Genomic DNA, 25417 nt, shown 5'->3' with positions numbered 1-25417 from the left:
CCTTTAAAAATGTATACTCATCTTAAGATCTCTTTACTACACTGTTCAGTTTTATTTGACTTTCTTCGTTAAGCGTTCTTGTGTCCGCAACCAACGACTTCTGTCTCTTTCATTTGCCTACAATAGTACGATTCATAGATTTTTCCTAACCTCGAATGCATTATAACATTTTACGAGATTCACAGATTATAACCATTATGAATTTACGTCATGTGATTTTTTTACCCACTAATTATGAACCGGAAATTAACTTTAATGATTGCTTAAATATTCAACTTTAAACTATTTTGACATCTCAGAGTTAAGCTGCGTTTTCACCAGAGATGTGAGACGTCGCAGGTTCTTATCAATCGAATACGTAAGGTTTCCAATGTGGTGCCCCAGAGTTCCGCGGAATACTCGAAGGTTCTCTCAATATATACCACATTAACGTAACATAAAATGACGGTCCACTAAAACGATTCCACTTCACCTATCATTGTAGGCAGATAATATTGTAACATGCTCAGAAATTGTTATTTATAGAAACATGCATATACTATATTCGGTACAACGTGACAAGGATTCAATTTCTCACTTTTCTTTTCGAAAAATATTGATTCGTGATCTGTGAGAAAAAAAACTCTGGAAACCTTTACTCTAGTGGAATCGCAGCTTAACGGTTAGAAGTAGTTTTATTTATAACTGGTGAGACATGATCAATATCTTCCTTATCACGGACGGATACAGTTGAGCCGCGCAGACTACTGATGTTAGTTTAACTGTAGGCACTTATTTTATCGGTTTCATAAATTATTCTCTAGTACATACGTTTACAGTCAAACAGCTTATTAAAACTACAAAACCCTACAAAAAGCTACATTTATTGCACTCTTAGCTTGCTAATTAAAAACAATATGCAATCACTCTCAATATACTAGTATGATGATTAAGGCGTACATGTCAAAAATGTAGTTTTGCTTTTACGCGGGAAAAACTTATGGCACAGACTATACATATGTCAAAAAAAGAAAATGTCTAGGTTTAAACATAATTTTATTTTTGACCGATGTTACGATTTTATGTTTTTCTATTTTTCGTTAATTTTTAATTCAAAATGTGCAACCTAAATGTCTTATAAAAAATTGTGTTAAATGATTTTTTTTTGTCATATGAAAACATTTTTTTCTGTCTATGAATGTCCTTAACAGTATTTTTTTAAGAAAAAGTATATAATAAGATAAAGTAATATTTAGTTTTCTCGACCTCTAAAATTATTTGTGTTTTAATTTTATTTAATTTTTCGTGAAGCTAATTAAATCATCCCAGTGGACTTTATGGTATGAATACGGAGAAACACGAGTTTGATTTTTTTTAATGTAAAGGGCAGTAGAAAGATTAAGTCACGCACGCAGATCAAAAAAATAAATATGAAAGAAAGTTATGGATCAAAAGCCAACTATTCGCTACTTAATCAATTATTTTTAGATATATTGAGAGAATAGAGATAATTGAAGGCAATTAATGTCAAACAATTGGACGTAGATTTTTGTCTATGACAGAATTATTTAGCAAAATTTCACTTCGTTCATAAAGAGTACACTATGTGGTGCATTTGACATTAATTTAAAATATAATGATTGCACATAACAGTTATAATTAGTTTGCGTCTATCTGTTGGATTGCATTGCACTATGACATATGTACTGCTTGCAGTAATAAAATGTTTACAGAACTTGGATTTAACAGCATATAAATTAAAGCTAAGGCAATAAGAAGTATAATAAATAATAATACAACTCCATTTGCTAACATGCATTACAATTTGGCCGTATATATTCCTAAGTGATTGTTAAAAAATACAAGAACGGTTTCTATTGTCTGTGATCAAATGAATGAAGATCTTTTTGTACTAATATTTCTCTTTCGCTCTCTCTCTAACTAACACAAGTAGACAATGTTATGATAGATAAAATTCAATATTGGAAATAACAATCAAACATTATTTTCACTATAATCATATCATTGTGTTTAAAACGATAACTAATTGAATATAAAAGGAGTAGATTCTCGTGATATGGCATTTAATAATTGACTATTGCATCTGTATTGTATAAAAATCCTTTATATTGGCACTATTAGTAATAATATCAAAGAATATTTAAGGTGTTCTAAAAATTTAAAATGCTTATTTCCATACATTCATTCATTTCAGCCGATAGACGCCCGCAAGGAATAAGGGTCATCCAAAGATCGCTACGATCGAGCTAGTTTTCTGCTTCATCCGGCGACTTGTGAGGACACCCAGCGATGGGCTACTACTCGTACCTGCGACGCGTCTACTGGCTAGTGATCGCACTCGTGAACCATATTCCCAAACACGGTATCAACATTTTAAAAGAACTGTCATTTTTATCGATCTTTTTATTTCGTTCCATACGAATGTATAAGTAAAACATTGTTTTTAATTATAATAAAAAACGATATATCGTTATTGATAAAATACAAAATAATAAATATTTATTGTAAACGGTTAAAACTTTTAAAATATATCAGGAGAACATTCATAAAAGATGTGGTGGAGGATCGCTTAATGTGACAAGAGTTGACAGGAGGGTTAAATTTCAAGTAATGTATTTTACGAATTACCCTCCCCCCTCCGTCTACCGTACTATATATAAGATCAACAACAATCTTTTTGACATAAATTGGAAGTAGACTAGTAAACTATGTCACTATTACTTATCTGTGCTCAAAATTAACTTTCTGACAGTTGACGTAAAAAAACCGGGAAAATGACAGTTCTATTTAAAATGACATTAAATACTTAGACTACAATAACTAATGACCTATAGGCACAGCAGTGTCGTAAAATTATATAGCTAACTTGAACTCTATGTACAAACACGCAAACAAACTAAAATATGTGTACAGATGTATATAAGAATATTGTACCAAGATAACTGTAAATATACTAATTCTATTTCGTTTAAATGTATATAAATCTAAGTAAATAAATCACCTAATGTCATTTCATTCGGTTCGCCGTGAATTATTTTTTATCTTTATAACCGTTGACACCTGTCAAAATAACTAGTGTTGCAACATGGCGTATGAAAAGACATTTCGTTTTTATTCCATTAAAAAATTACCACCTAAAAAAACCACACAACACGGAATAACTTCGGTACAAATATTGGTCGATAAAATTTATATAAATATATCATAGTATATGTTACTTGTACTAAAAAGCTATCAGGCACTAAAATACGCAGTGTATTGCATATATTCGTTTCAATTTTTCACGAAGCGGGAGTTACTTAGATAAAAAGAGATAAAAGGAGTTGATTAATAAACTTGATTGTTTTGAAATTAATAAAAAGCTATAGAAGCACACGAGCACACACAACAATCACACACACACACACACACGTGTCGTACTCACCTAAATTTGAGGAGACCTACTGATTATGAAAAAAATAAAAATTTCTAAATTTTTGAAGGTAATTAGTTTTTAACTAGAAATCCGTTCTGATAGGAATGAAATCGAAGTAGCCTACTTCTTCAGCTAGCTTTTTCTATTCCATAATTTACTAAAATATAACAACAGGTGAAATTCTAAGCCATTCAACATAAGGGATATGCCTTGAATTAAATAAGACACTATTTAAGAAGGCAAGTTATTTTGCCACACCTCAACTTATATGGGGTTTAAATAAATAATTATTGCTTCGAAATATTCAAAACCTAATTTTCTAAAGATTTTTTTAAAAATTTCCACATGTCACCGACGACATTTTTTTTTAATTTATCACAATATTTTCGGAGAAATACGGAAAAATAACTCCTTTTGGTTTTGTTAATTTTAAAACCGTAACAAGTTTCTTATTTTCGCATCGCAACACCACGATCAGACGTGTTTATTTTTGATGGGGTTGCCAGCTTTCCTCCGTCTAAAATTTCCCATTTGCCGTAGAATATGGACGTTCTCGTCGTCTACCTCCCTGTCCATGCCCGACGTCCCGGGCACTGTGCCCCACAGCCTCAGCTTACCTGGCAGGTAGATAAGGCCCAAAAGTGTGATAGCTGAAAAACAGATTCGTTAATCATTAAACAATTAAAAAAAGACGAATAAATAGATAGGATATGGTAATAAAATTCATCTGTATAAAATAAATACTATGACCACATAGAATATTAAGAAAATAAAAAAGTGAAAATAAATGACCAAAATAAGATAATACAAATCCTGTAAAACTCGGTGAGGGAATGCGACGAAAGTGATGTGAGGTATGAATGTAACAAATAATAGAAAGGAATGGAAGAATATGCGAGGAATAAAAGAAGTAAGAATCATTGACATCAAAATGGAAGAAAGATGGGGATTTAAATAAAAGAATTATCTGAAGAAATTATAATATCTATAACAGTTATTTTAACCTTGAGAACCGGAGAGAGCAAATAAAATAGTAACAAATTTGTACAGTCTTACAAGTTTAGGGTTCTTATATATTTAACACTACATTTCTCATTAGAACTTTTATAGTTTTAATAATTATAATAAAAATGTAATGTCTACTAATTGTTCGGAATAGACTAAGAATTTTTTATATAGTGCTACGGGTACTGCTGTACCGCGCCTGGGGAAAGCGCGGCGAGGTGGGAAGGGAGGAGTAAATAGAATTCACTTGCAACGAGATATAGGTGGTTGCTTCATACCATTATTTTAAATCCATCGTTTAAACTTACTAAAAATCTTGAAATCATATTTATATTTACATAATAATTTAGACATTATTTTTGATAAATTACGCAATCTCATTTAACTTAAATTTATTTCAGATATGATTCGGGTACGAATAAATAAATTATAAAAGGCGGTGTATATCCTCATTTTTTTTATTTTTTAGGTTATTATTTTATCTGTCAAAGTTTGCATGTGCTTCCCTTCTTACTTGTAATGGCGCTAAAAGCTTATTAAATGCTTATAAAATAATTACTGTTTCACATATAAAAAATAACTTCGGCGGACTATTTTTAAACCGATACCCAAACCAAGTATAGCATGTGACACCTGCCAAATTTTTGACAGTTTCATGAATTCCATTTTCAAAATTTCTACATTACTACGCATGGCCATATTCAGGATTGACATTATCTTACTTAAATCTGTCACAGATCATAAGTTAACGAATGTAGATGTTTTTGATCAACGGATGAAGGAAAAAAAATTACAAAGTAGTCGGTCTAGATAGCGGGGGGCCTAGCCAAGTTTATTGGCTCATAATTTCCACTCGAGAACCTTTCGTGCCTAACGGCCGATGATTGCATGTGCTCTGCTACTTCAGACAACCAAGTGACTACGGTACTTCACCCGATTCTCATTTCCGATTCAATCATGTATGAATCATTCGATGGATGCGAGCACAGTGAGATCGGTCATTGTGACTGTTTTGGGAAAGGCCTGCCTTGCATATTAATTTTAAGAGTAGATTTTTAATTCATCGTGTCAACCTATAGACGCCAGTCTACAGGTTGACACGATGAATTAAAAATCTACTCTTAAAATTAATATCTTCATAATAATAATACGTATTTATTGCTAGTATAGTTACAGTAATTTAATGTATAAAAAATATGACTTAAACACACAAAAACAAAAAAATCTGTGCTAATAACATGAAAACATTTCTGAAATGTATCCGAACTGCCGTGCGTGTGTGCGTGTGTGTGAGGGTGCGCACGCGCGTGCGTCTGCATGTTGTGTGTGTTACGTTATGTTTTATAGATGTGCGCGAATTGATCATATGTAGGGGTACGGAAATTTCGTATTTACGAAATAGATGCGAATAAATGCGAAAATTACTCATAAATGCGAATAAATGCGAAATGTATGGTATTTTTCTTTTTTCCAAGGTCTTCCTCAAAATGAGCTAATTGATGAATATGCACACTGTCATAGGCTAATTATTCGGCCCATTAATATAAATAAAAACCCCAATGTGCAGGACATATTGTTGGCCGTCAAATGCAACTTTTCGTTTTTTTGCTGAAGCAGCATTACATAATGCAATTAACAGCGTGGACGCTTAACGCTTCTGCTGCATATAAAATCTCGTCGTACAGACCAAAAAACGACGTTTAAAAAGTCGAATCTTTATTTTTAACAATGTTATTTTTTAATTAATTAAAACTGTTTGATGTTAAGACTTGTACTTTAAAATTTTGTTAAATTTTACTTTCATATTTAGCAATAAAATTACTAAACAAAAATTTTTGTTTAATAAATGCCTAATTTACCCAAATTTTATAATTTTAAAGTATAAATGCGAAATTTGTGCGAAATTTGCAAATTTTGAAAAATATAAATGCGAAATTGGTGATTTTTTTTTGCGAAAATTCCGTACCTCTAATCATATGCCATTGATTTGAAAATTGTTATTACAGTATGGTTAGTATACTCACTATTCAATATACACGGAAACACGACGTAGAAGTTGAGATTTGTTGAATGGAAATAGAAGGCTTCGGTGATGTACAATATGATGGTCAGCGACAACGACCAGTAGCCCATCGACACGACGCTGAAAAAAAAATAAAACTCTATTTAGTTTTCATTGCACTGATACGATCGCTTAAACTGAAAGATCCAAGAAAAGCATTAACAAATTGAACTGTCCAATTCGAATTTTGAATATGGTGTCACGCCACCATTTCGGTACGAGCATTGGCCACATGTGAATGCCCAAAGACGGCTCTTACCTACCGCGACACTGACCCGTCTTGCTCTTTAACATGTTGACTGCCACGTCAGTCATCTATGACACCGATCTTGACTGTCACAGCTTTTCGTTCAGGCCTTGACAGTCACCAGTGACTGACAGTTGTGTAAAATTTATCCAACAATTAAGTCCACCTAAATCTTTACCAATGCTAAATTTATTATCGATGTACTTGAACATGTTCTAACTTTATTGGATTTTATGATAACATGATTTATTAAAAAATTGTTGTCCCTCGTATCACAAAATGTTACAACCTGTTTGGTCAAATTTGTTGCGTGGCATTCAACGTGTTAACACTTGTGATGAGAGTGTTTTACATTAATAGGTTAAAATTTGTTTTATATATATATATTAAAAACATGATGAAAAAGCTTTAAGCTGCTCAATGTACAAATGTATGTACGTTGCGGAATAAAACGTAAGTTTGTATCAAAAATTTTAGGACTGGTAGGATACAGACTAAATCTAAAGAGGTATGTTATATATACAGGATGATATAGATGTAAAAGATTTTTATGGGCGAATGTATAGCTTATTTGTTTGCCAATTTATATCCGTGTTGTAATGATGGAATTAATGTAAGTGATGCAGATTTGCTTCGTAGTGTATATGTATACAGGATGATTTGAAATAAATGTTTTTTTACTATCTATACTTGCAGATATCATTACGTTAATTATTATTTTACGTTAATTATATTTATGATATTCATGCTTTTAAAATTTTAACAGATGCAACCAATCAGCCTGAATAATTTATACCATGCACCTGCGGAAAGCCGTATATATGAAGAATCGGTCTAAATCCATTGACCGCATTCGAAAATCCATTCGCCATTGTGTACTGCTCACAAATCGATAGTGCGGACAAAGCCTTAGAAAAATTCCTCAACGAGTACCACTTTATAATATAGGTTAACCGCTTCCGGCTGTCGCACACTCAACTCGGATAAATGTATCCGGAAATTTTACGTTCATTTTTTTTTGCACGTTTCAACGACTTCATGGTACGGGAGTAAAAATTTTAAATGTACTTTCAAAATGCGTTTATTATTTTTTACCAGTAATAAGCAAATATCGATACAATTTGTGAGCTCTATTTATTTATTTAAAATACTTTTACTCATTTTATGCATAACGCCGAAGGCATTCTCTACCAGTTAACCGTTAAGCGATGCACAGATAAATTAATAAAGGTAGGTGAAACAAGTTAAGTGAAAGGGAAAATAATCACATGAACATATTTAAACATCCTATATACATATACTCATGGATAGTACTTACTATAATTACGTGTTAATATACCATAATATATATATTTAAATATCTGCATATACTCTTTATAAAATAAATAAATAATTTGAATAAAAAAAGGCTTTTCATGTAACCTAATAGGAGAAACTGTTTCAGACAACACGTTTCGTGTAGAAAATGTACTTTTATTTATTTATTCCCATTTTACAATTATGTAACATATATTACATACAATACAGTGAAAAAGGACATTTCATTACAATATATTATATAGAACATGACGATAGAACATAGTTGATATATATATGGGGATGTAGCAGGGTAAACATTTGATTTAACCCTTAATAGCTTGATTTACGAAAGTGATTTTTTTATACTACTGTGTTTGCTTGAGGGTCTAGATGAAGGGAAAAATAGATTTTTTTTTAATTTCGTTGGAAAGAATATTATACAACAGTAAAATACGTACAGCCGACGTATAAAAAAAACGAATAGTAATGTGAACATTCGATTTAAAAGATTGGTATCAAAATTGAAACTCTAGGCTATTAAGGGTTAAACAAAGAACATTAATTAAACAAACACACTCGTACATTCGTCATACATCGCAAATCTGACAGTCCACGCGACATCTACTATTAATGTCAACCCTTACATCCTTCTATCCTTACGCCTGATAACCATTTTTCTTCTACAAATATATGAGACAATCGGGTCTTGTTTTCAGACGATAAATACCCACTGCTAGGCATCGAACTACTCCCATAGTGAGGGATGTATGAAAGGCTTTACAGAGCGAAAGGGAAAGACAGAACAATTGTGGCAAGAATGAAAAGAACGAAAGATCATACGATGTATGAAAGACGATAATGAAAATAAATAAAAATATGTGAAAATGTTAAACAATGTTGAATAGTCCCTGTCCCACACAAGATAGGGGGTACGAGAGGCTCCCAATAGCAGGGGACATTAACACGTTGAACGCCAGACTAAAAACCATGTTAAGTTCAGTGGGCCGCGACGGACACCATGTGACTGCCGTCATGTTGGGTCCAAGAGGCCGCGTCGGACACCATGTGTCCGCATGCCCTCGATCACTTTAGAAGCCTCTAGGGAGCCAACGGACAGTGTTTCGACTGTTTTTACCGAGGCATGTGACCCGCGCGGCCCCGCAAAAAAATAAATCGCTGTTTCCGTAAGTCGCCCATTATTTTTAAGAGTTTTACTAACAATATTTGCAAAAAAAACACCTTGGCGATTTTTGACGATTTTCGATTTAATGGTGTGGCCCCAGGGGACAGTATACTGTCGGACACATGGTGTCCGCCATGGCGTTCAACGTGTTAAAGAAATAAAAAAATATATATCACAGGTCGCCACGATGACCGATGTTGCACTGTTTGCAACCTCGTCTCCTTACTGTGGGGCCTACTCACGCCGCGTCTGCTATCTTGTGGTTGGCACTGCCCACTGTCACTTTAATCGAGAAATTTTTCAGTCTACTTCGGTAACCATGTTTTTTTTGCGGATCTCATTTCTATTTCGATCTCGAAACAAAATTCTCAGCAAAATACGTGTCAATAGTCCACTCCATTGATCTCCGTGTTGTTTGTTTTCAGGTCAATCGTAAACGATCACATTGGACAAAGACAAACGTGTGCTTTTGTGCTATATTTTCTTTTGCACATGCATGTCTATGTGCAAAGATATTTTAACAAATATAACAAAAATATACGTAACATCTCAACATAGCACTCGAAGTAAAGATAGGCATGTTATATATTTTTGTATTCTTCATAAAATTACTAACACGTTTTTGGATAACTGTGCGGACATAGTCGAAATGGTGATGATAAATGAAGAGCTATCAGCTTCTAATTCCCCGTATACAATATTATATAATTCACACTTTGTGCTATAATTATAAGGGATTACCACTGCCCACAAACATGTTTTCAGAGAATGAGTACAATAATATCCCATTGCGATCGCCAACCCGTCTGCCAAGCGTAGTGAGTACGGTATATACCCCCATAAATATTTTTGGGGGTGTCTTATGTTTTAAGCCTTGCCGTACTGAGGGTGTTTATAGGCTGAAACGACGAATTCACAATCAGCCGGTCATCGTGACGATGTTTAGGAGAAGCCGACACCTTGCATATATATATATATATATATATATAGAATAAAAGAAATTGAGAAGTATGAAAGTAAGTGTCGAATAAAGGTAAAACTCTGAAATAATTATTTGTAAATAAAGTCCCTGTCCCAAACTAGATAGGGGCTACGAGAGGCTTCCAATAGCAAGGGCCATGAATTAAAAAAAAGACACCATGCATGTGATTATGTTGACTAAATGAAACACGACATCTGCGACAACTTATAAAAACATGTATTTAGTTTAACATGAAGTACCACCGAATACTTTATTTAATGGAATCGGGCGTTACCTCGCGGAAGTCCATCCTAATTAAGAAAAGGACCAATATTTAGCCACTTCCGCACATGCAGTGGTAGTCGTGCAATAAAATGCACCACCCGCCAGCCCGCTGATAAATGCGTATGCGGCAAACAATGCGAATCACACAACCGCCAAATCACTCAACACGTGTTTCACCCCTCCACGGGGCATCTTCAGGAGTTATGTTACACCGATTAGTGCCAAACACAGAGTGAGCTCAGTTCGTCGCCGCTTGTTATTTATATGCTACCTCCTATGTAATGAATTAAAATGAAGTATCACCGAATAATTTAATCATAGATTTACAATAGGACCGACTGGAAGCCTGCGTTCATCAGTGTTACGACGACTTTAAAAAGCGTGTGTACCAATCTCCGGTCTTGTTATTAAATTTTAATGAACACATAATTCGATTCGAAGGCGAATTTTAATTTATCACGAACATATAAAACAATGACTTCATACAGATCAGCTCAAAACGTGGAACTTTCATATCGTATACAAAGAATTGACATAGCTGTGCAATCAGTCCGTTTCGCGCTCCAGTTACGGCATCGCACTTCAGAACGAACGCGGCTTGCCGAAAGAGCTTTTATTCAGTACAAGCTTTTCTGCCATTATATTATTCAAAAAAAAATTCTTTTCCCATCCAGAGCTTCGAAGCTAGCGACGCATACAGTACATTCGTACCATTTTTTTATTTTTTAACAACACAAAGACACGAGAGCAACGAGGTCACAGGTAAGATGGTTCCATCTAGGGCTTTGAAAGATATGTAAGCGCAGAGTTTTTCGTTTATCTTTTTTATGCGAAGGGTGTCCCAAAAAATAATCTCAAGTCGAAATCAGGTGATAGGTCATGTATGTCTCTTATTACGAAAACTGTTGCCATTCTTAGTTTTCTTTTTAGCCGATAGACCCACTCAGATAGACCTTCCTCTAAAGGTCGCCGGGCCGATCTATCTTGCGGTGTGCGCATCCAGCGATATCCTGCGAACTTAACTATGTAAGAAAAGGACCAATATTTAGTTACTTCCGCACATGCAGTGGTAGTCGTGCAAAAAAAAAGTGCACCGCCCGCCAACCCGCTGATAAATGCGTATGCGGCAAACAATGCGAATCACACAACCGCCACCACCAAATTACTCAACACGTGTTTCACCTCTCCACGGGGCATCTTCAGGAGTTATGTTACACCGATTAGTGCCAAACACAAAGTAACTATGTCGTCGGTCCTAGGGCGGAGGCCTATCCACGCCGCGTCTACCGGATCATGGTCGCACACTCGAGAACCTTTCGGCCTCAATGGTCATAGACTGCACGGGCGAAATCAAAATTTTTCGAAATCAAAATACCTTTATTGAAGTAGACATGTACATGCGTTTTTGTATATTCCTACACACACGTGTATATGAAATTGTATATACACCAATACCTAAGCTTTGCGTCTATTCGTTTTGCGTTTTTTTTCGAAGTTGCGTCGCTGCTTAATTAGTACTAATTTTGTGTCGACACTGTGCGTCGTTAGATTTTCGAGGTTGCGTTGTTTTGGGTACGAGTCTTTATTTTTTTTCAATTTTCTTTTTTTCTAAAAGATGGCAGCACTTTTGTTTCTAATTGCGCTATGCCATCAAAACTCGGGGATTTCCTTTCTAACTATCAGTCAACGCAATTTTAATAGTTTTAAATTCACTTTGTTTTCCTAATTTTGGAGTTCAGTTTCAATTACGTAGTGTGTTGCAATGTTGTGTTGTGCTTTTTTTTTTAAAAGAGAATAACAAATTTATATAAATTTTAACGTGTTGTTTCTGGTTACAAAAAACCTATATATTTTTCCAATTTATTTATTGGCAGAGTTATATTATTTTTGTTTTTTAAATGTTTACTTTGTCCAATTTTCTTTTTAAAAGTCGTATTTTGATGACCCTGGAACCTATCTTCGATCTTTACATGGTTTGCTATAGAAAATCTTAATCATCACTTTGCGGCGTTTCAATTTGCGTCGTGTTTTTTGAAATGTAACCACGACGCAAAGTGAGGTATTGGTGTATATATATTTATATAATTCTTCAGTTTCAACGGATTGGAGCATATTCTACACTTTACCGTTGCCTTAGTAATTTCCTATAAATTTTTATAAAAAAAAACATACTATCTAACTCAATGTTTGCCACACCTGTTTTAATTTTCAACAATTTTTTTACGCTACGTTTGCATGACGTCGCACCCTGTTGAGCTACCTGTATGAACGTAGAGGTTGACAAGGTAAAATGTCTTCGATTTGTCGACAGAAATAGCTGCCTCAATGTTATCTGGATCAGATATACTCAACCTACCCGCCGAGCTTGTGGTTGACCCAAATGAGTTTATTTTATTTTGAGCCATATTCTAATTCAACAACAGTCTGTTTATTAGTTCAATGAATAGAAAAACACGTATTTAGTTATATAAGCGGTATAGGAGGAAATAGTGAAAAAGGTGATATATGAATGGTAATAGAATGAAAAGGAATGAAAGATCGTGCGAGAGAAAAAAGCGGAACTAATGTAAGAAATTGAGGACTAAAGAAGTGCGAGGAAATAAAATTACAAAGTGATTATTCACTTTGTATTTTAAAAAGTGTACCTGCGTACCAAGACAAGGGAATGTACGAGAGGCAGGTAACGGGGCTCACGTAAAATAAAAAAATAAAAAGAAAATAAAAACGTATTTAGTAAGAAAATAGAAAATGGAATATGTACTGCATGCTGTATATATCATATTATACACACATACATATTAACGAATGTTAGTCCGTATGTCCTTTATAGGATCGTAAACTATGCATTTGTTCATGTGATGATCTTTAGCAAAGTTGTTGTGCAAGAGCCCGCGAAGGTTTCAAAGTTAGTATGACCAATTTTCAACAAATTGCACCACTGACATTCCAATGAATAATGTGGCGTTTTCCTGAACGCAACTAATGCATTGTACAGGCAACCCTGGTAGGACTCGGATTTTAGTTCCTGTTTTAGCAACGTCGGGATAAGAAAATTTTCTGTAGTAACGCTCTGTAATGATAACCGGGTACTAATTTAAATATTAATTTATGTATATCAAAGTGCTCGTTTCATTCCGGCGCCAGTCCTACATAATTCATTGGGACAAGGTCAAGGATTCCCAAAATATCATCATACATTGCCGTGACGTTGAAATAAAATCAATAAAATGAGTTAAAATGAATTGAATATTTCAGTAATCTCTTTCCTTCAAATTTATTTTAATTAATGGCGTAGCAAAGCACGCGTAGTGCATACATAACATATATAACTGGAAACATCACCATCTTCTTCTTTTACGTACAGTTTTGTAATTTTTAATTTGAATTGATAATCACGTTTGTTGTTTTGACGTTGATTTTTACGTTGTTTATATTTTGTTATGTATAAAACTCTCAACTGTGAAGGAACTTAGAATAAATAAATAAATAAAAAAGCTTTACTTTGACAGACTTTTAAACATTTAAAAAACATCATCGTCATTTCAGACTTGAGACGTCCACTGCTGGACATAGATTTGTATCATAGATTTAAAATAAATACATTTAAAAAACTTTTAAGTTAAACGGTTTTTTGATACCCATATTGTGGTGGTTGTGGAAAAATATGTACCTAGTCCGCCATATTGGAACGGCGTCCATCTTGAATTTTAAATTTTGACATAATCATCGTGTTTTACTAGTGTAGCCCTTTCATTTGATACCCATATTGAGGGAATTAAGGAAAAATATGTAATTCGCCATTTTGTATCGGCGGCCATCTTAGATTTATAATGTTATTGATTTTATTATATTGTATTGTCATCTAAATTAAATGTGTGTACCAAATTTCAGATGAATCTGACAACGGGAAGATGCTTAAATTTCAATTTCTAATTTTGACCGAAATAAACAAATTCCGTACGGGTCGAACTAAATAAAACCGTTTAATAAGACTGATTGGAAGCGGCTTGCATCCAGGGTCCGAAATATCGCTACAATGACCGCATCAAGCGAGTTCCGGAGACCTTACTAACTATGAAGTCAGTCCGCCTAGTGGGGGCCCATCCATGCAGCTTCTGCTGACTGGTGGTTCCTACTAGAGAACCTTTCGCTACAGTATTATAAAATAAAAACAGACTAGCTCCACTAGAGGTTGATAAAATACGTTTGCTCTAAGGAAAGGGGGGATAACTTAAATATGATAAGAGGTGAGGGGGGGGGGGGCGGACTGGGATCACCGTCTATATCTTGTTTTCCTGCGTGAAACCCATGCCACATATACGAATCTACAATAAAATTCCACGAACAATTACAGATCTGCCACTGAAGATTTTTAAAACCTATATAAAAAAGTATATTATTCTATCAATATTGTTGATACTCAGGAAGCTAATTATTGTCTTTATAAAAATATATTTGTAAAGAGTAACTGTTGAGTTTCTCGCCGGCTCGTAGCAGAACTGCCTTCAGAGCCGTTGGTAACTTCCTGGACATTGATACCCAAATTTTATATTGACGATACGAAAGTACTTGTGGCAGCCTATTCAAATATATTTTGATTTTGAAAAACCGTCGAAAGCTGTTGCCGAATGGATATTTGAATAACATTTTATGTAATGGTAATTCGGAAATTGCGAGTCACACCGTCGTCAGTCCGGTTCGGCCTAGCTAACTTCACTTATTAAAATTATCACATATCATTCGACCTCGCTTCTGTACATCATTAAGCTGCATCGCAATACACGGATTTCCGTTAATATCTTGTTTAATTAATTAAATCTGAGAGGCAAAACTAATTCTCATACATATTGCACCATGATTGACACGTGTTTGTGTACAGTGAACAGAAAGGTCAAGTGCCACTGGCCTAGACGCTCTAACCAAAATAGATTAGCCACCAATGACTGCCAAAGACACTGTGACATTTCATCATTGTAAATAATCAAACATACAAACGCTGTTCATCGTTATCTATCTACAGGATGATTTGAAATACGTAGGAAATGTTTTAGAGGCGTGAATGACTCATTTGATGACAAATGACCTGATATATACCAGATTGTCACATACAGGATGATCGGTTATAAATTTGAAAGCTTTAAAAGTGTGAATATATGACTCATTTGTCACTAAAAACAAAACCTTATACACCTATTTCCAATCAACATCATAAAGTTATCTCTCAGAAATAAGTTTTAATAATTGTATTTTTAATTAGAATGCGTCTTCTCAATAACTTCTGGCAGAAAAGTGTCCAGGGATAGTAAACATTTATTAATTTTAATGTGCAGTAATACTAATTTGAAAACGGTTTTTCTTATTGCATTATCATTACGTTACTTATTATTTCTAAACAAAAACAAATAACCTATACATTGACCCCGTTTCTTTATTTACTTCTACTTCATTTTCTTCAGAACATTTACAATATTTTCCTTTTCATCGTCAGTATCTGTAGAATCAAATTAATTTTCATTTAATGGAATCAGGCGTTACCTCGCGGAAGTCCATCCTAAGTAAGAAAAGGACCAATATTTAGCCACTGCCTGACTGTGATGACACCGATCAGTGATGACTCTGTGTTTGGCACTAATCGGTGTAACATAAGTCCTGAAGATGCCCCGTGGAGGGGTGAAACACGTGTTGAGTGATTTAACGGTAGCAGTTGTGTAATTCGCATTGTTTGCCGCATACGCATTTATCAGCGGGCTAGCGGGCGGTGCACTTTGTTGCACGACTACCACTGCATGTGCGGAAGTAGCTAAATATTGTTCCTTTTCTTACTTCAGTGAAATCTGTTATTATACTAACATAATTGAAGATACCGGGTCTATCAATTCTATTTAATTACGTATTGGTCCTTTTCTTACTTAATTTTCATTTGGAACCATTATATCTTCATTTTCAGAAAATTCATCTTTACCAACACTATTTACATATATGAACTTGTACTGTCAGTACTTGTCTGCTTTGAGTTTTTGTTTAAGCACGACCTACATTTCTAAAGTCATCGAAATAAAATATAACCTACTTAACAAAACGTTCAATTTTTGCTACATTTTCAAACAATAAAGAGCTTGATATATTCTTGAAATTATTCTCAGTTACAATTTCTCGTATTTTCATTGAACTACTTTACGCAACAGTCTTTGCAGAAATGCGCAACGATAAGCAATATAACTCGATATGCTTGTAATACAAAAGAATGCTGTCGCGGTCAAATGTCCGGCTGTGGTAGATAACAGTCTACGACATTTATTACTCATTTAATGGAATCAGGCGTTACCTTGCCATTCACCACTTCCGAACATGCAGTGGTTGGCTGGTTGGCTGGCGGGCGGTGCACTATGTTGGACGAATACCACTGCATGTGCGAAAGTGGCTAAATACTGGTCCTTTTCTTATTTATTACTCAAAATAAATTTAAAAAAACATGTCCTAACTGTAGATTAATTAGTTCGAAAAAGTCATAAAGTCAAATGTGCAAAAATTACACATTAAAATACGTACAACATGTACGTATAATGCAAAAATTTAAAATTGGTAATTTGACCCGTTATGATATGTCTGTTAATGCTTATATTTATTACGTATGCGACTCTGAACCACTGGCATTATTTAGTTCTTTACAGCACACTTCCATACATAACATTGTTTTGCAGAATGTTTATTCGATTCTAACGTCTCACGAGATCCGAACTTGTGCCGTATTTTGAAAAATAATTTCCATATTATTAAAAGTTAGTGGTTGCTGGCAACAAAAAGCAAAAGAAGAAAAATATATATATTTAATTAAAATGAGTAGTGGGCAGAAGGCCTGGTCTGATTTTGTACCGCAGCTCGGTATTCCCCTGATGTTGGTAGCCAACCACACGATCTTCCAGGACTGGTCAGGCGGCAACAAGTCAAGAGCAGAGAGCGCCAGCCGTTCTCAGGACGTGATGGTTCCGGTGAAAGGTGATATAAACTAAATACTTGAGATGTACGGTTCCCCGCCAAGGGTTGAACAATTTTTGCTGTGTTGCGATTTATGAGATGTTTCTCGTGTTTAAATTTTTTTGATTAAAATTTTATCTAAGATTTATGGGACGTTAACTTGCAACGTTACTAACTCTAACGGTTAAAGCGACAATTTTTTCCTGCAACTTTTAACTGGACTGCAGTGTTACCAAAGTGGTATTTGCACGTTCCACGGGTTCGCGAATACAGATAGTGTTTGATCTAAACATCTTTTTAGGTAGGGAAGCTAGAAGTTACCGAGGAGTATCAACACGAGTTGCTACATTCTACTTTACTTTTAGATCGTTCAAGCATTCGCTCCATGGAATAACCTGGTAAAGAAGCCTCTGAGTGGGGACATAGGTTTGAGCTGTTCGTCAATACCTGTTTAACGGGCACGCCAACAACAATAACTAAATCAGTTTAATTTATATAATTATAAAATATATAATTTATATAAACTGCAAAAAAAATTTCAATGGCCCTCAGGAATGTTACAACTCGGGTAAAAAAATTTCTCATTTTATTCTTTTATATCACTTTCTCTTTTCATCCTTCACTTTATCTCTACCTTTCTTTACATTCAAATCATCTCCCGTGCACTTTCCATCCCTCAACTTCGTTCCTAGGCCACAGTTATCTACATTGTCACAGTTTAGAAAAAATCTTTCAATTTTATTTGTATTTTACTATTTGTAGTTTTATTTTCAAATAATTTTAGCTATTTTCGTCTTGATTTGTTACTCGCCGATATTTTCAAATGACAGCCAATTGTCTTGTACGCAGCTTGACATGTCGTCACACCGTCCGGAAACACAGGATTCGGTCTCAGGACAGCACGGCGTTTGAAAACACAAGAAGATTTCTCGAGCGACGGTGCGTCCACCGAAATAACAACAAAAATGCAATAGGCCCACAAATATTTTTTTTTATGTTGAATAGTAAATTTCAAGAATTATGACACTTTACAGCGTATTTACGCTGACATTAATAAATAAAAAAATTCTGCGAAATGTTTATTTTTTTAATTTAATTAGTCCTGAGTTAGAGTATTTTGCGGTTTTTTAATCTTTAATACTAATAAGCTTTGTATACGTATCAGCGCTATAGTATGGGTTTATCTGTACCTCAGTACATAACTGTGCAAGGATCCCTATTATTGGCACTTTTAATGTAATTCTTGAATTAGTTGTTACAGCAATGTTAGCTTAGGTGTAAAGGACTGACACTTGCGATCGTAGGTCACGGGTTCAATCTTACATAATTCACACTTTGTGCATTAATTATATAGGATTACCAATGCTCACTAATAAGTTTCTAGAGGATGAGCAACAGCGTCCCATGTGTACCATAATACCACATTGCGGTCGCCAACGCATATGCCAAGATGGCAACTGTTATATGATGCCCTCATAGATATCTTTGGGAAAGGCTTATTTATGCCTTGCAGTTGGCACCTATGAGTTGAAACAATGTTTAAATTTTTAATTAGAAACTAATTCATATAAAAATCTCTTTTCTTTCTTTCTCACAGCTTTATCAAATTGACTTATCTTTTTATATTCTTTAAGACTATCAGTAAGATTTTTATGGAGAAAAAGAATTGCAAGGAAAAATTTAAAATTAATTCTTCATATACCATACAAACCAAAGTTTAGTGTTTAGTTAAAGATGTTGTTTAAATGTTGACATCAATTGAATGAAACAGTATGCTAGGATGTAATAAAGTAAAATAATTAGTTCACTACTAAAATAAAGTAAATACTGTTTATTGTCTCAATGTTAAATCAATAAATAAAATGATCAGTGAAAAAAGTTTTATTTACTTAAATTTTCTAGTGAATTGGAAAGGCCTATCAATCCCTATATGCAATATCTTTCGTTGAGTAGGCATTTACACTTTTTTATTATTATAATTTAGTAGGTGTAGTCTATGAGTAAATGACTGATTCAGAATTGTGATTTGCTGAGTAGTGCCAGTTAGGAACTCAACAGTTTTATGGAACTTTACAATTTTTGATGAATAAATTGTATTATCAACAATGCAAAAGAAGTCAAACAAATAATATCTTCACTATAAGAGATCATTACAATCATTTATAATCTCCAGCTAAAAATTAAGTTTATTTTAATTTGTAACACATCACCTGCTGAGAAGAACTAACAACAAACTCTTAAGAATTGTCATATTTTATGTGATTGTATCAACAAAATTATTTTTTTACTTACAATTAGAGCAATTAATTTCTGAACATTTTTATCATAAACATACTCTGACCCTGTGCTAAATGAATTTATTAAAATTATATAGATAAATTGAGTATATTGTTAGCTAATATGTTTTAAATCCATATACATTGTAATCTATGAATGAATGAGGCACTATATAGAGCCTAATAGTAATTATTTTTACTCCTTAAATATTAATCAACTAACCAAGTTCCACATATTTATATGTACTTTAATTTTCTGATTATTATAATTAGATTTATTAAGCATATACCTTAAGTTTAGATAAAAAAAACTAAGAAAAGAATGGCCAAAGATACCTTGTGAAACCTTAGTATTTATGCATACTAAACTACTTGTGTAAAAAGGACAAATACTTACGGTTTATAATGTATATACAGTGTGCAATGTATCAAAGCCAGTGCTTTTAATACAGAGTACATTCCCAGCATCCTTGATATTGTGAAATCACCTGTAAAGACATATTCCTGTATAAATACACTATATTAATAGTCAGTTAATATAGATAAATTAAAGTAACAGACAGCCCAGTCAGCGAACTGGCAAGTAGAAGTGTTAGTAGGCAGGCCACATAGCAAGCAGTACTGATTACAATTGAGGTTGTAGATTGGAGAACACAGACCTGCAAGTGCAGCACAGGAGGACAGACATCCTCAGTTTAGATTGTCTACTTATTTCTACCATAAGACATCTAGGTCGAAAGTGGCCTGCATTCAGTGTCTTCCGACGACTTAAACAAAACTTTCTGTCCACCTTGTGTGTGGACCCTCTACACTGTGCTTGCCGTAAACAAATAAGAAATAGGAAAATTAAACACTTTTTTTTAAATTTCAACCTGTAACTTCTTGATCATAATGAAATTAATACTGCATGTTCTATCACAGGATTAGAAACGGTAAAAAGTTTAGTTTAACTTACCGTCTAAATGGTCACTCTCACCGTTGTGGCTCAAGAAGGATCGCCTTTCTATGTACGATCGTCCTGCAGTACCCAAATCCATAAAAGCCACGAAGGCAATCCATCCTCGGAACGCGTAAAGCACTTTATTTTGGACTGCCATAACCTCTTCTATATCAAACACATGAAACACGCAAAGCGGTATACAATAGTACAAAAATATATAGGTTCAAATGTCTTCACACCGCTTTAAAATGGTGATCACGCGAGCTAATTGAATTAAACTGTCTGCTTTCTTCATTCAGTGCGGTCGCGACGCGCTCGAGCAGCTTCGCATTGCGGCAATTCACCTGCATTATATATTTTCAAGTGAAAATTGTAATCAAATCGTGCAGAGAGACGCTTAGGCGCAGAAGCAGTACAATCATAAATGTCATTGTCATACTGACATTTCACTTATCTCTTATGGATGCATTCACATTTACACAATTCCTTTATTTGTTTATAGAATTTGATTATTAGTTAGTAACAACAAGGTAAAAATAGTATATAAATTGGACCTTCTAAGTTCAAGAACTTTTTTTTTTTAAATTGTAAATGAATCAATGCCATGGACCTTAATATGTAAACAATGACTGACTTTTTTATTATTCCACTATATAACCATAACCCTATAACCGTTAATATATTTAGTATTTATTATAATAAAATTTAAAAAAAATTACAAATCAATAAAATACAACGATCGATAATGTATGCAGTTAGTTTAAAGTCTTGCAGATAATAACATCCTCTATAGTTATAAAAAAGGTGATATTTTTTATTTAAGCTCTTTCTAATAATATAAAAAGAGTTTATATTTATATAAATACCTTTTGACGAATAATACTAAGATATTTACTGTATAGTATTTCTTTAAACTTGATGAATTCAAGTTCTGTTGCTATTCTTTGATTTCCGCATGCTGTGAAGATTTCTGATATTGCTGGTACGTGGGCGCTAGCTGCTAATGATTTTACCGACCTAACCATTTCCTTAGCTATACCTTGAGAATAAATATTTAAAAATTTAGTTATATTATAAAGATAAGTTTGTTACACTTTATCTATGCTTCATCAATTTGTTAACATTTTTATGGGCAAGTGTATACGGTATTGCAGTGTACTCCCATGTCATATCTTTAAATTATAAATACAAGAAATTCATTAAATAAAAATTAGTAAAAAAAAATATTTGTTCTTGCAATATTCAAGTGAAATAAAGTTGTATGTATGTAGCTTAGCGGTAGAGGGCGGAAAATTGCAGTCACTCGCGGGTCTTATTCCCGTAATATAATCTTATATATTTAACACTTTGTATATTAATCATATGGGAATGCCACTGCTCACTAAAATATTTTCCGAGAATGGACAGCAACGTCCCCTGCGTACCATAATATCACACTGCGATCGTCAACCCGCCTGCCATGCGTGGCGATTATGGTATATGTCCCCATAGATATCTTGGGTGAGGCCTATGGCTTGCAGTGGGCATCTATGGGCCGAAATGACGATGGCGAGCGTAGCAAATAAAAGCGTCAACAAAATTCGTATAACTAAATATAGCAAATAATTATTTTTTTATTCTATACTTGCAGACTTTATACTGCCAGAAGCACTGGCGTACCTAGAACTTTTGCCGCCCGGGGCGATATCCAGTTTGCCGCCCTTTCTATTGTAAGTCAATCAAATAGTGGTTTTCATAAATTAATAAATAAATAAATAATTAACACATAAATAAATTATTAAGTTATTTAATCAATATTAATTAATACACAGAATAAACTTTTTTAGACATATTTGTATGCACTCGTAAATATATTTATATAATATCTACTCTTCTAGCTTTCATACTAGAAAAATCGTGTATAATGTTCTTAAAATTTATATTATTTGTAATTTCTTGCTCTATTGACAAAATTGCAAGATTTTGTAGTCTTAATTGACTCATTGTAGAACGAAGATAATTTTTTAACAACTTCAATTTTGAGAAGCTTCTTTCGCAACTGGCGACACTGATTGAGATTGTTAAAAAAATTCTTAACAAAATTACAATGTTGGGAACAGAATTTTTCAACCTATACTGCTGAATAAATTTTAGCAGATCAAGAGGGCTCTTCTCCCCGTTTTTCTAATGTTTTGCCTCTTTTTTTAGTGTAGGTACAGCCATAAAAACCTGGATCCTTTTTCTTTCAATATGAAACTGTTCTTTATCAATGTCAATCAAGTCATTTATTTGACGTTCAAATTCTTCATTTAGTAGGTTACACGGTATTATACATGAATATTTTCTTACAAGGCCATGCAACTGATCGAAGCGTTTTTTTATTTCCTTTATAATTCTGTCCATAGATGAAAAAATTTCTCTTCTTACTTCTTCTTGTAAGGATAGCCCCACGTCTCCACGTCGAATTTTCCCCACTCATATTTTTTCTCCTTCTAACTCGACGCTCAGTCGATATCTCCAACTCTTCACAAATTATTTTAGCTGCTATAACAGCGTTTTGTACTAGCGTATCTCTTTGTTCCATGAAATGTGTTTGCAAAGAATTTAGTTTTATATGGCATTGGTGACATTTAACCCTTTAACTTGCAGGTATTTTTGAGCGTCCTTAATTTCCAAAAGGACGGGTTTCCATAAATGAAGGTAACATAGAAAAGAAAAAGTTTGCATAGAATTGAGTAATATTCCAGCATCTGATCTCGTTTTACTATTTTCTTTTTCTAATAATCATAATAATTATTTATTATTCAAGAAAGAAAATAAATTTGAAATGAATAAGTTGCTTTTTACAATTATAAGTAAATATAAAAAATGCCGCCCCAAGGTAAGTGCCGCCCGGTGCGGACCGCACCCACCGCCCCCCCCCCCCCTAGGTACGCCACTGGCCAGAAGTTATTGTTATAATATCATTACGTCAATTATTATTTCTAAAAAATCAAATGAGCTAAATATTCATGTAACTTTAAAAACTTTCAGTGATATAACCAATCAGTGGCGTACCTAGGGGGGGGCGGTGGGTGCGGTCCGCACCGGGCGGCACTTACCTAGGGGCGGCATTATTTATATTTACTTATAGTTGTAAAAAGCAACTTTTTCATTTCAAATTTATTTTCTTTCTTGAATAATAAATGATTATTATAAGTTTAATATCTAATAAGTCTAATATTTTATATTATACTCAAAAACCTATTACTATTTGATTGACATATAATAGAAAGGGCGGCAAACTGGAGATCGCCCCGGGCGGCAAAAGTTCTAGGTACACCACTGTAACCAATTAGCCTGATTATTTCATACTATGCACCTCGCAAAGCAGTATTTATATATTTTGCGAATTACGCGATTTTTCGGACGCGTGGTTAGTGTAATTAAATGTATTAAACCTTTTTTGTCACCCTGACAATGTGTAATCGCCATGCAATTTCTACTTCTTTTTTATATGACAGATTATGTCAAGATAGAAAAAAGAATGAAGACCGAATTTTATATTCGGGAGGACGAAATGTTTTTGGAAAGACCGAATTTTATTCGGGAAGACGGAGGGAGTATTTTTCAGGAGAAAGAGGACATGCGTTGGTGAGGCATGTGTTGGCGCACGGAGTGCACACGTGCAAAAGAGAATACGATATGTGCTGGTGAGGCATTTGTTGGCGTAAGGAGTGTGCGCTTGTGGAGGAGTAACCAACATGCGTTGGTGAAGGATGTGTTGGCGCACGGAGTGCGCGCGTGACAAGTGCATAGGTGAAGCCGTGTTGTGCTGTGATCGATAGGTAAAACGGTCACAGGCCTCACGTGGTAAGATGATGTATATCGAGGGATAGATTAAAGACCATGTTGAGATGACGGTGGTTGTTGCGGGTCTTCAGGGGCGAGTGTGGAGGACCCTTCCGGATCAGTGATCCGGCTGTTTTTGATGATAGCTTAGGACGACGAGCCTACCTGATTTACACGGGAGCCGTGCCCGGGTTTCTGGGACTCCTGGGCAGGACTGGGTGTCCTAGGTAGAGGCCGATATGCTTGAGACAGTGGGTTCACCTGTTTATTTAACGTGGGAGCCATGCCTGGGTTTCTGGGACTTCTAGGTGAATCTGGGTGTTTCGTTATCGATGTTACTCTGTAGCGATGTGAATTGCGTAGTTGGCAGCGGGCGTGCCCGTCCTGTGGAGGCCGTGCACCGTTTGGTGACTCCCAGGTGCGACCATGTGTCAGTGCGGGTTCGGCTACGAGTGATTACATGTGTTGGGTCTCGATTTCTCGGTATACATCAAAGTGCCTTAGTCGCCAAATTGATTTTCTATTTGAACCTAAAGTTGAAATGCGAAGCAGATTGATCGTAGATTTTATTTTTAAATGAGGCCTCCGCTATTGGGACCTCTCCTTCCTCCCCTATTTTGTTGGGAACAGGGTTTTTTATTTCTTAACAATTTTTTCACATGAATTTTTTATTTTCGTCCTCGTCTTCCATAGTTCACATTATCTTTTTTTCTTCCTTATATCATTCCACAATTCCATCTTCCTTTCTCAATCATTCCATTCCTTTCATCCATCCTCAAACACTTCAGATATATTTTATATTGCAGTATGACAACTATATTTAGTTTATTTATTTTTCTCATGTACATAAATTTTACATTTTTTATTTTAATTTCAATAAATCTATCTTAATAAGATTAAATATATAATAAGACTTACAATATTTGATGTTTAACTATGTTTTATTCCTATTAATTACA

The 25417-nt window shown here is 34.3% G+C and overlaps 1 protein-coding gene across 1 annotated transcript; it reads right to left on the bottom strand.

The window, feature by feature from the left end:
- Positions 1-1502: 1502 nt before the first annotated feature.
- LOC137927362 (uncharacterized) lies at positions 1503-21038 on the bottom strand. The gene is made up of 4 exons (XM_068771156.1): positions 20664-21038; positions 20106-20196; positions 6445-6563; positions 1503-4065 (listed from the first exon to the last, which is right to left on the bottom strand). Exons 1-4 carry the CDS (start codon positions 20803-20805, stop codon positions 3890-3892), a joined length of 528 nt encoding a protein of 175 aa, XP_068627257.1. The 5' UTR covers positions 20806-21038; the 3' UTR covers positions 1503-3889.
- Positions 21039-25417: the final 4379 nt, after the last annotated feature.

Source organism: Battus philenor, unplaced genomic scaffold (genome assembly GCF_028537555.1).
Source record: "Battus philenor isolate CCGP_79_NKW_IND1 unplaced genomic scaffold, ilBatPhil1.0.hap1 SCAF_30, whole genome shotgun sequence".
Lineage (NCBI taxonomy): Eukaryota > Metazoa > Arthropoda > Insecta > Lepidoptera > Papilionidae > Battus > Battus philenor.
Note: the sequence above shows the minus strand (reverse complement) of the source record. Positions and strands in the feature narration are given on the sequence as shown.

What these genes read in the sequence shown, in the direction of transcription:
- LOC137927362 (XM_068771156.1), bottom strand. Translation starts at nt 20,805, where the DNA reads ATGGCAGTCCAAAATAAAGTGCTTTACGCGTTCCGAGGATGGATTGCC. An exon ending in TGAGAGTGACCATTTAGACG is followed by an intron (nt 20,197 to 20,663) that starts GTAAGTTAAACT and finishes ATGTCTTTACAG; the next exon opens with GTGATTTCACAATATCAAGG. An exon ending in CTGTATATACATTATAAACC is followed by an intron (nt 6,564 to 20,105) that starts GTAAGTATTTGT and finishes TTTTTTTTTCAG; the next exon opens with CGTCGTGTCGATGGGCTACT.